At 34.1% G+C, this 13,361-nt stretch overlaps 1 protein-coding gene across 1 annotated transcript in view; it reads left to right on the forward strand.

The window, feature by feature from the left end:
- The window catches only part of LOC150086800 (transketolase-like protein 2), a 199,701-nt gene that overhangs the window by 138,920 nt on the left and 47,420 nt on the right, over nucleotides 1-13,361 (forward strand). The window contains exon 10 of the mRNA XM_090372758.1: nucleotides 10,233-10,449. Within this exon, the coding sequence (XP_090228884.1) occupies nucleotides 10,233-10,449 (217 nt within the window). The remainder of the gene's footprint in view (nucleotides 1-10,232; nucleotides 10,450-13,361) is intronic.

The raw sequence follows: 13,361 nt of genomic DNA on the forward strand, positions 1-13,361 counted from the left end.
CTTTAAAGCAGTTTTGTCACACTTTGTATACAGTCTCCTGTTTGGAAAGTCTGGGTTCAAACTTTCATTCACTGAAATTTGTTATCAACTTTTTCATTTTGGTTGTAGTTATTTGACCTTAGATGGTGCAGTCACACCATCTAAGGTTAAATAACTACAGCTAGGCCTCGCATAACGCAAGTTCGATTAACGCGATATTCAGTTAACGCTATTTGAAAAATGATACCACTTTTTGCTTTACACGATGCAAATTTCCAGTTAACGCCATCTTTTTTTTTTTTTTTTATGCGATAGTTGAAAAAGATTTGAATTGCGCGTTAAGCTTACCACGATTCGTACTGTCAATAAACAAACGTTTGCCTGCTGCCCGCCTCGGTGTGTTCCATCAACCATCGGAAGAAGACGTGTTTGTCTCCTGCTAATAAAGTCAATGCAGACTTGCATTTAAAAATTCAAATTTTTAAATGAGCCAGATGAAAATGTTACCGCGAAGGAGATAACGGTAAAAGAATTAGATGAAATCTTTCGTATCACATAGAACCTTAAACAAAACGTTTGATGTTCTCTGCGATATTTATTTTGCCAGAGCCCAGAGAAGATTGTTGTCGGCTATCGGAAATTGATTGATGAAAAGAGAAAGTCAACGCTGTTCAAATATTTCCGCAACAGTAATTTTTTCATTCTGTATTTTATGTCAGAAGTTCCCAAAGTTTCTCTGTTCACGGCGCCTTTAATGTCTCGGTAATTTTTTCAAGGCGCACCCAGACCAAAAGAAATACCTAACAGTTTCGTTTAGTAGTTAGGTCCAAACAACTTAATAAGAAATGCTGAAACTGTGAACTACCTCGAACTAGTAGTTCGCGCGGTGTCCAACAGATGTCGAGTATCGCTGTGTTTCCCTCGAAAATTTAAAATATTCCGCGGCGCACAGTTTAAGAACCGCTGTTTTATGCAATAAACATTTATTTCCATAATTATTTTCATTATCTTTTACATTATATACAGTTAAAAAGTTATTTAAAAGGTATTTTTAAAATTCTTTATGGACATTCCAGAAGGTCAAGGACCAATTATAATTTTTCCTATTGGTTATAATATTCGATTAACGCGTTTCCGTTTTGCGCGATGCACTCGCGGGACGAATTAATCGCGTTAATTGAGGCCCGCCTGTACAACCAAAATGAAAAATCTGATAACAAATTGGACTGTAAATATGTAAACAAGCTCTGTCACTTCCAAAATTACTCAAGTAATACTCTAGGAAGGTAGAGAGATCAAAAGCCATTAATCTCACAGAGACAATTACCTGCTGAGCTAGTAAATCACTGTAACATTGCCAGATGCTAAACACCAAAGGTTAAAAAGTGTGCATTGTTATTGTCTAAGGATTTTCCTTTTGAAAATTAAATTTCATTATAATGATTTATGTTTTTCATAGTAGTATGAATTATTATTGTTGTGCTAAACTGATTATTGTCATTACAATGATATTTATTAAAATGAAATATTTTTACATAAAGATATGTAGTAAATTGGCACAGGAGGGGAAACAATTTCATTGTACTGAATATTTTTGAATATCTACTCTGACATTGTTTATATTTACATTTTACTGTATTTATTTACTTACATATTTATTTAACTACTTATTTTATTATTTAGAAAAAAAAGAAACACCTATTTGTCTATCCTCTCTAATAATTTCATAATTTGTCTAATCTTTTCTTAAATGTATTCAAACTACCCATTTATACAACATCAAATGGAAGTATTCCAACAACCAATCAGGTCTTGAGGTCTCCTTGGAAGCACATAATTTCCAGATGCTGCAAGATTACTTTGCATTGAGCCAGCAGAGTAAAAATATCTTCTAAGAGTTGAATGACTGATTGAATGTTTGGTGAACGTTAAACCACATAACTGAGGTATTTAAGAAAAGAGACAGGACATAAATTGAATAGTTCTTTATGACGATATGCCTGGAGAAATGAAGTCTTTCTTAGTAAGAGTACTCTTTTGTGCCCCTGACTAATCTTGCTGGTTTTCTCTACATCCATTTGAACAGATCCCCATCCTTCCTATAATGAGGTTTCTAGACATGTATGCAGTACTCAAGAGGTGGCCTAACCATTGATTATACAGCATGATAATAACCTTTACCCTATTGGCAAAACTTCTGTATGTCTACAGAATCCCCCTTAACTATCCTGGAAGCATCTTCACTGCCCAGAGAACTTTGTGTAAGGCATTACAATTACTCCTATTTCTTTTTGTAGCCGACCGGGTTAGCCGGGTGGATAAAGTGCTTGCCTGGCAACCCAAAGGTCGCGGGTTCGATTCCCGCCTCGGACTTGGATCAAAGTACTGCAAAAACCTTGGGAGGTGCATTATGGCCACAGAAGCCAATGCACCAACAACTACAAAAAAAAAAAAAAAAATTCTTTTTGTTCTCCTCTACTTTGAGTGTGGTACCACCCTATTGGTGTTTTGTTCTGGAATTACTTCTACCCAAATGCAGCACTTTGCATTTATTAATGTTAAACCTCAGTTGCCACTTTTTGTCCCATCTGCCTTTTTATACAGGTTTTTTTTGAAGTAGCATACCCCGATTCTTGTCATTAACCACTCAGCAAACCTTTTTTGAGTGGTTAATGACAATGTTATGACTTGGACACTTAACTTGATGTGCTTTCAACAATATTATTAATAATTATAGAAAACAGTAAGGTGCCCAGCACCTTACTGTTTTCTGTAATTATTAATAATATTGTTGTCTTTCATGTGGAAAGACAACAGTATTGTAGTCTTTCTTGTGGAAAGTGTCAAAAGTTTTACTAAAATTTAAGTATATGATACTAAAATTATTTTTTGCATTTTGTGACTGTGTCACAGCAACTACTCAGTTTAGTCAGACAAGATTTCCCCTTAAAAAATCCATGCTGTGGTTTCCAGATAATTGCATTCTTGCCAAGAAGATTCTGCAGTACTTCTTTAATCACTGACTATTATTTTCCCTAGAACAGAAGTCAATGATGGCTAAAGGTTTGCTTAGCTCTTTTGCTGCTATTTTTAATATAAGTGGTTAGATTCCATCAGTGTCCTTCAACAATTTCTCCTTCACTCTCCTCTGAGTGAAGAAGAAATAATTTAGCTTCCAGTTAGAATTTGGCATGCTTCTGGTATCCCCATACTTAAAAACCTTCATTTGTGAATGTAGATGCAAAATATTTATTCAGTTTATTAAAAATCTTAACAGGATCATCACTAGTTATGACATTCATATGTGGACCAGTGTGGTTTATCTCTTTCCTTCTACTGTTAACATAAGCAAAGAATTCTCTGCTGCTTTTCTTTTTATTCTTAGCTAAGGACCACTAATAATCTGTGTTAGTTTGTTTTGATTGGAGAGTGATTCTTACTGTAATCTGAACAGAGAAACTGTTCCCTCTGATTTTAAATTATGCCATGCATTTTCTTTCTATGCCACTAGTCTCATCAGTTGATCTAACACCTGGTTAGGTTTTGAAATATATCTCTTAGTATAAAAAGCTTAGTAGTTTCTACAATTACTTCCCTGAACACTTGCCACTTAGAATTTGTATTTGTTTACGTAATCAGATGGTTCCACTAAAAATAATTTAAAACTGTCTAAGATGTCTTTAAGTAAACCCACATCAGTACACCATGAAAGGGTTTATGTACACTATATACAATCATATATGTCATAGTGTATTTAAATGTGATATAATACACAATACACAGTAATACTTCTTATATCAAAGGGTTTACATCAAATTTGTAAACCAGTAGTTGTTCGTAGTATATCAGAGCAGCTAGGCTGAACTAAGAAATCACCTTAACAGGATGAGATACAAAATAGGAATCAAAAAATAACTTTGATGACCTTGAAAACAAGGCAAAGCACATAGTTCCAATAAAAATTCTGAAAAAATGAGTCCTGATATTTTCCAGAAGAGCAGTTACTCTCACTAGGGTCAGACAAGAGTTGAAAACCATTCAGTATCATAAAGCCTCCATCATGTGAGAATTATAATGTTTGTGCTTATACTTCTGATGCTTGGAGTATATAAGAAAAAGGCATTTTCACATTGAGCTAGCAGAGTAAAAGAACTTGTAAGAGTTGATGATTGAATGTTTTGGTGAACATTAAACCATATAACTGAGGCATATAAGAAAAGAGACAGGACATAAATTGAATATGCCTGTCTACAACAGGTGTCGTCAAAAAAACATTAGTATTATTGTCCCCTAAATTTCAATACTGATATTCCCTCCATATTCAATTGTAATGGTACTCCTGGTACATTTATTCAGTTTTTTTTTTTTTTTTCCCAGTGATATCTTCTTATTGGATAATACTAAACATTTGTTTCATAGATATTTTTGTAGTGCTGTGGACAAGAAAACACAATATGGGGAGCTGATTAATGGCACTTCACTGGGAGCTGACTAATGTCGCTCCGCAAAATATAAACATAGTTGGCTGTTCTTGCTACCAGCTGCATTACTACAGGATGAAGTAGGGAAATAGGTGATTTTCAAAACCAGTTTTCTAGGTACCAGTGTGATGGGGAGAATGGCATCACTTGATATACTCTTGTCCACATGCTGTTTAGTAACCACTGAACAGTTGAGTAGTGTGCTTTTTGCAGTCAAGGCATTTTGCAAAAAACACTGACAGTTGATGCCACTTAGCTTTTATTTGCATTCACTTTAAGCTTAAACTTTAAAATCCTGTTTTTTCTGCTCATGTTATTAAAGTGAACCAGTTGCCTCAAAGTTGAGGCAACTGGTTTTGCTCTCAAAAAAGGAGCCTCCAGTTGGAATAAGAAGCACCTGTATACCAGAAAACATTGCAGCAGCCAGGACCGTTCTCCTACAGAATTGTAAGTGTTCTGTGTGTTGGCAATGCTATTTTTGAAATTATCCAATAGGAGTGTGTGGCAAATATTGCACTAGGGCTAAAATTTTAAATCTCACAAGGTAGAGAGGTATTGCAAGAATTTAAACCTCATGAACTCCCTACCCATAAAATTTTTTTTTGTCAAGAAATGCTAACTGAAATGGATCCTGATGAAGGCTTTCTTCGCACTTTGAATGTTTGCTGAAGCTCACTTTCACTAAACAGTTCTGCGAATAAACAGATCTTTCATTATTGGTCAGAAGAAAACCCTTATGAATTTCACCAGCAAACATTGCACAGAAACTGAGTAACAATATGGTGTGCAATTTCATCTCGCAGTATTATATATATATTTTTTGAAGATGATAATTGAAGGATAACAGTTGTGATGTCAGGCTGCTGTACTAACATGATTGTGTAACTTTTTTGAATGATGAACTAGCTACTAGGTTTCCTCAAATTAATGAAGCCAGCTGATTTCAACAAGTTGGCGTGGCATGTTATACTGCTAGGGTTTCAGTGAATTCTGTTGGCTGATTTTTCATAACTACATCTCAAGAATGCTGATATTCTTGCCCTCAAAGGTTTTCAGATCTGTTGGCATGTGACTTGTTTTTATGGGTGCACTTAAAAAGCAAGGTGTATTCTCATTACCCACATACAATATTGAGCCAAAAGAAATAATTCAAAGAAATTGCCAGAATTCCTTTGGAGATGCTACACCATGTTATGGAAAGCACATGGAAGCACCTTGAGGATGGCATATTTGTAATTTCAAAAATGCAGATTATTTAATTACTGAGTTTTTAATATTACCCACTTCCCTTCCTCACCCTGTATAAGCAAAGTCATATAAAAGCAAAATATCACTATTTGTACATAAGTTAATGCAAATAATTCTGAACATCAGTAAACATTTTCTTGTCATAAACAAGTGACAATATAATAGCTGAAACTATAAATATAACTTGCTGTATGGCAATTCAAAAATTTGTTGTCAGTCTTACAAGAGAAAGAATACTTGGCATTGCAGTCTGATATTGGTACCTAAAAAGCATGTCCAGCTCTCTCTTTAACATAAGTTAAATTTACTTTGTTGCTAAAATATATTACTTGATGTTTTAAAACTGATGTGTATTCATGTCAGTTTTAAAACATCAGATAGCTTGTTTATGAGTATGTAGTTACATACACCTTGTGTTTGAATCCACATGGTGTATAGAAATACAAAAAAAAAAAAAACCCAGACAAATTTTACATTCTATTTTACATTCTGCAAAACAGACAAACTGACCGTAGAATATCTAAAATTTAGGCACAATATACTGATGCTTCATTGCCTTAGTCATCCAGCACGAAATCAAAAATGACTAACAACCATCAGATTGGATCTGCCCATATCACTTCCTGTTCAACTTCAAGTTTATATTGCTCATTTAGATTTTTGCTGATGGATTTCTGCACTGCCAGCTTAACTGCATTAGTACTACTTAAGTAGTTACCCTTTAAGTATTCCACAGCCAATTGATATGATATTTATCTGGTGACAAGTAGTACTTAAGTACTAGTTGCACATTGCCAACAATGAGTAAATTTTATTTCTTAATTAAAATTGCAGAGGAGATTAAAAAAAAATATTTTGAAATGTACATTTTGAAATGCAACATCCTGGTGATATTATCTAAAAGTTAGTTCTAATTATGTTAAATTTACTTATCTTGTGTACTGAAAACTGTTGTATACATGCAAATTCCTGTGTTTTCCTTTTCAGAAAAAACCACATCTAACTTTAAATGCTCAGTTCTGAAATACTTAAGTGAGACTAAATATTTGACTGAAAACTGTTGCATTAGTATAGTCATGCAGTGCAAGGAAGTCAGAGGCTTTTCAAAACCACCTCTATAGGTATCTATAGAGATGGTTTTGAAATCCTGCCAAGATGTCAGCCTTAGCTGCTCATTCAGGCAACTTATCCCAATGATTAGCAATTCTCTGGCTAAAGGAAAATTTTCTAAAATCCAGGAGAGAGAGAGAGAGAGAGAGAGAGAGAGAGAGAGAGAGAGAGAGAGAGAGAGAGAGAGAGAGCGCACATAGGAACACTTTGACTAGCTGAGATTAGATCTTTAATGATGGTGCAAAGGTTTTTAGAACATAGCCATTATAAGTTCAACCCAATATATTAGGTTTTTTCAGGAAGTAGATAGTTTTGAAGCTGGTTTGTTGACAATGATATTCATTGTTTTTTATTTCTGTATTTCCAAACCTTCCCAACATCCCCATAATACCTTATTCAGTTTTTTAGTTTCATACTATTCCTACAAATATTGTCACATAATACATTTGAATTTCTATGTCATCAATCATTGTGCTTGTAAGTCCAAATGTGCTTGATCATATTTTGTGGATTTAAGATTTAATCATCCTTTACACTTAGTGATGGTTATCATTCATTCAAATAATTAATGTTCTCACTGTGATGAGAAACTTCTCCATAGCTACAATATACAGGGTATCCCAAAAGATGTGCATCTTTACAGAAAATAATATTGTAAAAACCTTATTAATTAAAGTTCAAGGAATCAAAATGTCATTTTCCATTTAAGTGAATTCAAAGTATCCAAACAAGGAAGTCATTTTATAAAATCATTTAAAGTGCATGAAAATTCAGTATTATGAATATGCACGTATTCCACTTAGAATTCTTCTTGGAGTATACCAAAATAAATAATTAATAATATAGACAAGAAACATTTTTATATAATAATGAAAACATAAAGCAAATAGCATACAGCTTTCTTTATCAGTAGTGACAACTGTATGGTGAGAAGTGTACTTGTTTACACAAAGTGGGAAACAAAAATACTAACACCAACAATTGGAAAATGTCTACAGATAAATAATTTAGTAAAACCTTGTTAATTCAAAGTTCAAGGGACTGAAATGTATAATTTGAGTTGTTGGATTCAAAGTATCTGAAAAGGCATGATAAGAATATGTCATTTTCATTTTATGAAATCATTAAGTTGTGAATTCAGCATTCACATTTTTCTGCTTAGAATTCTGCTTGGAGCATACCAAGATAAATAATAATTGAGATAAGAAATAATATTGTATAATATTGCAAACGTAAAATGAACAATTTTATGTTTGCAATACTACAGAAAGTTACATAAATGTGATTTTCTGTAGTGTATATTGTGTGAACTGAACAACTCCTGATCCCATTTATCCTTAAATGGGTTTCATGGGCCCTTCAATTTTGTTATAATAATGTTTGGCTGTTAGTTGTTTTAATTGTCTTTTTTGAAGTAGACAAGCTATTTACAAGTTTTGGGTAATAATTCCGACTGAATTTCATTGTACATATATTTCGAATTATTCATACTAAAAGTAACATTAAACCCTATGGTTTTTTTTTTTTTTTTTTTTTTGTCAAGAATAACATACTTCAGAATGTGTTGCATATTGAATAATCAGATATCGAATTATTCATATACCTTAAAGCATTTCTTAATGTACTTTTTCCTTGTTGCAGGTTTAATTTTAACAGAATAGCAAAAAAAAAGAAGGGGGGGGGAGAAAACACTGGGAGGAAGATTTGCCATAAATATTTATGTTCAGAGAGGTTGTGGAATCTCATATCTATTGCAGAGAAATTCAATTGGCTAAACCTGGAGCAACACATCAGCCGCAACCATCATGAGATTAGTTGGTTGTCTTTGGGAGAATGAACTGTCACTGACTGTCCTCATAATGATAGATTAAGAAGTGCTATGAATAAAGAAAACAGCTGTATTTGGACAAATTTTAATAAGGCCAAAGAGGTCCATAAGGAAGCTGTCACAAAATGTGGAACTAGTTGCAGTAGTGCCTGTTGTGTTATAGTGAGGAACAAATTCCATTTGTATTAAATTCACTTTGTACAAGGGTTTTTCCTGGTAATGATGTGGATGTAGGATGCAGTTCTGTGAATGGCTTCTGCAAGGTGAGCATCATTATTAGTATTGTTTAGTGATCAGGCCTTACTTTTTACCTAAATGACCACATCAACAGCTATCACTTGAAATATTGAACTGATGAACAACCAATGTGGTTTAAAGCAATACACATTCAGTCTGATGTATGAGTAACACTGTAGGCAAGGATATGAAACAGACTGCTAGTGGGACCCTGTTTTTCAAAAATACCATGATAGGCCAAACAATATCTAGTTATATTGTTTCAGCAGTACATGCATTACACTGAGATCGTAGTATTCAGTGGATTCTTGATGAAGAGTTTCTGTTAAATGGATTAGAAGATGAGGGATGACATAATCACTTGAGCCCTTCTTCTAGGGCCACATGAAATCTATTGTGTATCATGATCGTCCAAAAACAATCACAGAACTACTTCAGAAAAATCATATCTGAATGTGCAGAGATCATTAAAGATGTTATTGAAAGTTCAGGCATTGTGTCCTTAGAATCAGAATACATTAGAAGTAAGTGATGTAATATTTGAAAATCAGCTGTAATTTAGCATAACTTGAATTGAACTGAATCTTTAGTTAGCGGGTGGTTGATTGCTGGAACAAAAACTTCCATCTGTCGTAGAAGTTGATAGCTTAAACAGATTCAAGGCAGAACTAGACAAACATTTGGAGCGAGTGGATGGGTGAAATGAGAAGGGGGTGTGTTTTTTTTTTTTTTTTTTTGGCTGATGCTATATGAGCTTGCTTTCTTGCATCATGTGCCCTTGCTAATGCTAATTAGTGTTACAATTATCAACTGAACCGATACATACAGTTTCCCAAGTTACCTTATTTTACCCATGATGCACAACTTCTATTAAAAAAAAATTGGAAAAATGTTATTGAAATTATACTCTATCTCAGCAATCACTAAAAGTTGTACATATAATATGAATATTAAAAAAGTATTGTACATTAGTTTCATCTTAATTTATTGTTTAATCTTTGAGAGATGGGGAGCAAGGCCTTCCCCTCCACCATTAATAATATGTCATCTTGACATTGACATGGTAATTGTGTGTGTGTGTGTGTGCACGCACACACACACAATGTTTTTCATTTTAAAAATAACCATTGCACTGTCTAATCTGAGCAGCTGAAAAACTTGTAGGTCATTTGACTATACAGGTTTATAAACCTGTATGGGGATGAAGTGCATTATCACTGTCTTATTATTTTCTTCATGAATGAATCTTAAATTCATAATATTTAAAGTAGTAGAAGTAGTAGTAAAAATAAGCAATTCCTGTATGTAACTTGTTGACTTGGATATTTATCCCATGCATTCTTTCATAGATTGTTAGAAAAGGACAGAATGATCAAGCCCTTGTCATTGGTGCTGGAGTGACTTTACATGAAGCTCTGAAAGCTGCAGAACTTCTGCAAAGTGAGGGAATACAGATTAGAGTAATGGACCCATTTACAATTAAGCCTATTGATTGTGCCAGTATTGTGGAAAATGCAAAGGATTGTGGTGGGAGGGTGATTACTGTCGAAGATCATTATCCAGAGGGTAAGTAATCCATTTCCTTTTGCATTATTTGATTTCATTACTACAATTTTAGATATGTTCGGAAATAGGAATATAATCTGTTAATATAATTGTCATAACTAAAAATTTAAGATTGATTTTTAACGACAGTTTATATAATCTATTAGTTAATTTGTTGTACAAATCATTTTAGGTGTTATAGAGTATGCAAAACTTGAGGATCTTTCTTTATTTTTAAATACATAGAAACTGGTTGTGATGGAAATTGTATAGAGTTCCAAATAGGCATAAACACAGTTTTCATCATGGCTCACTAGTTGTATATTTCACTCTAAGCAGTTGGAAAAGGAAAAAAAGTAAATCAACAATGATTGAATAGAAGGCTCTTTGTATTTATAATGAGGAAAATATATACCAATCAGTAAAAAACTCTTGAAGAGTAGTAGACACCTTTGGTTTAGGAGGTAAGCTATAATAAATGATGAAAAGAAATTATTTAGAGATAACATTGAGGTGATTGTAAAAGTGCAACAATTAAACTGAGGACATGAACAGATGAATCATTTACCAGTGTCATACCACAAGACTTCAGTGTTGAGCACTCCCTGATTAGGTGTCAATAGAGAAATGCAAAGCTGAGACGTTGGGTAGAGTCAGTAGTGGAATGACGATGGGGGGGGGAAGTATGATGATTGGGTACATGCCCTGGAGCACCCGGAACAGTGCTCAAGGACATGTACTTCACAGGGGTCCCTATAAAGCAGATCCAAAAGTGTGGGAGTGAGGAATAGAAAGAGCCATTGTGCTGAAATTATTATTTATCACAGAGAGGTTAACAATTATAGTAATCATAACATTTGTGGAAGTGTATTTCACACTTCTCAAATGGTTAAATCATCATACACCCAAATCAGCTTTTCACTCAGTATTATCCCTCTTCTCACCTCAGTTTCCTTCGGGTATTTACTCCTGAATTCTTAGGAAATTTATTCAGCTACTAGTGTATACATCCAGTAATATGCCATAAAAAAATAGTAGAAACACTTTATTCCTAAATTTCTCAAATTCAAACATTTTTGAGAAATTTTATTCTAGCTTGGATATCACATTCCATTACATTTGACATAATGCAAATTGTGAATGGATTCTGTTTCAGAAGCTTTCTCGTTATGTTGATTATTTTGAACACATTTTTCAGTAAAAAATGTTCAAAACAATCAACATGTTATAGTTGGTAGGTCAGTAGAGTAACCCTCAAAAACTGTGTAATCCATAATGTATGAAAATCAAAGCTCATTTAAGCATTCCCAGTGCTCAGGGCTGAGCACAATTTGGAGGAACCCCTAGGTTGCCTGAATATATAAGAAAATTGTAACTTTCATCTTGAATGATAAGTAAACTTTGGGGTTTCTAGGGAATACAATCCCCCCCCCAACTTGCCCCTAGTCCTCTCCCAAATGGGTCCTGGCCAAAATACTGTATATGTACATCAAAAAAAATAGTAGAAATTAATAGTATTGCAATTAAAAAAAAAAAATGCCATAACAGTAGAAAAGAAATGTTCTGTATAACTGAGTGTGTATATCATTATGTACACACACACACACATTTTTATTTTATTTTCTGTGAATGCAGTACCTGGGCAAAGATTTCATCTCATAGCCATAAAGTTCTTACTGTGCTGCTCCAAACACTGTGAAATCTCAATTATTTTATAACATGAGTGAGTTTATTAGGTCATGTGATTGTCTGTTCTCATTCTAGAACAAGATTAGTAGCCCATTTATAAACTGACTTTTGTGCATCATACAAGAACAATTAAACCTACTGTAAAATTTTCATGATACAGCTGCAGTGGGCTTATTAGCACACTGCCACGTTTACCACCATGTGGGTGGTGGTGGAGAAGAGGTGGGGCCTGATGGGGTGCATTATGGTTGTTAAAAATCACACGAGGTTTGTTCAGAAATCTAGGGGGCAGAGTTCATAGTTTGTTTTTTTTTCTCTTTGCATAGCAGATAACCTTTCTTGCCTTGGGGGGGGGGGGGCTGTCTATTCTTGTTCTACCTCTGGGTGGAGTGATTATCCAAGTAAGATGTTTTGTGAAAGTAAATAGCCAAATTTATGCATATTTTTCAATATGCATTTTTGAAATTTTGTTATGCCTGAAACAGCATATTGAAATGTCAAAAATTTCATTTAAAATTTTTCAGTTATAGGGCATCAGGGTTGAAAATTAATTCACAGTATTCTAAAATATAATAATAAAATAATATTTAGATATAGCTGTTATGAATGAGACATTACATGCTGCATGGGGTGGCAAAGCTCTTCTAGAGTCATGGAATAAAGGGAACACATCTGTGGTTACTTTTGATAGATCCCTCAAGTTGCATGAGTATGTGATTGCATTTTTACATATGCTGATTGTAGTCTTAGAAACATTTTTTAAAGTACATGTAATGCATTTTGAGTTAATGCAAATTGGTGTAGAACCAAGATTCTTTTTAAGAAACAATTAGAGCTGCACAAACTATGCTGTCTATTGAAAAAAAAAAGCAGCAGCTGCTAATCAGAAGAAGGCTACTTGTGAGAATCACATAAGCAGCTGACCTACTGCAGAGTAATCCTATATTCAGGCACCAGCCAAGTTTTGTCACCTTGAAGCACACATGCACACTACAGTCTTATTCTACACTGATTAGCCAAAACATTATGACCAACAAGTTGTTATGCAAATTAAAGCAACTGCAGGTGAACTATGGTGCAGGCTGGGACACTGTATAAAAAACACCTGATACTGAGCTTCACTAATCAGTGTTACTCTTGTTCTTCAGATGGGAAAGGCAGTGAACTTAAGTGAGTTTGACAAAGGCCAAATTGTAATGGCAGAAGACTGGCTTAGAGCATATCCGAAACGGCACGACTGGTGG

Source organism: Mastigoproctus giganteus, chromosome 4, assembly GCF_048544385.1.
Source record: "Mastigoproctus giganteus isolate SK-2022 chromosome 4, ASM4854438v1, whole genome shotgun sequence".
Classification (NCBI taxonomy): domain Eukaryota; kingdom Metazoa; phylum Arthropoda; class Arachnida; order Uropygi; family Thelyphonidae; genus Mastigoproctus; species Mastigoproctus giganteus.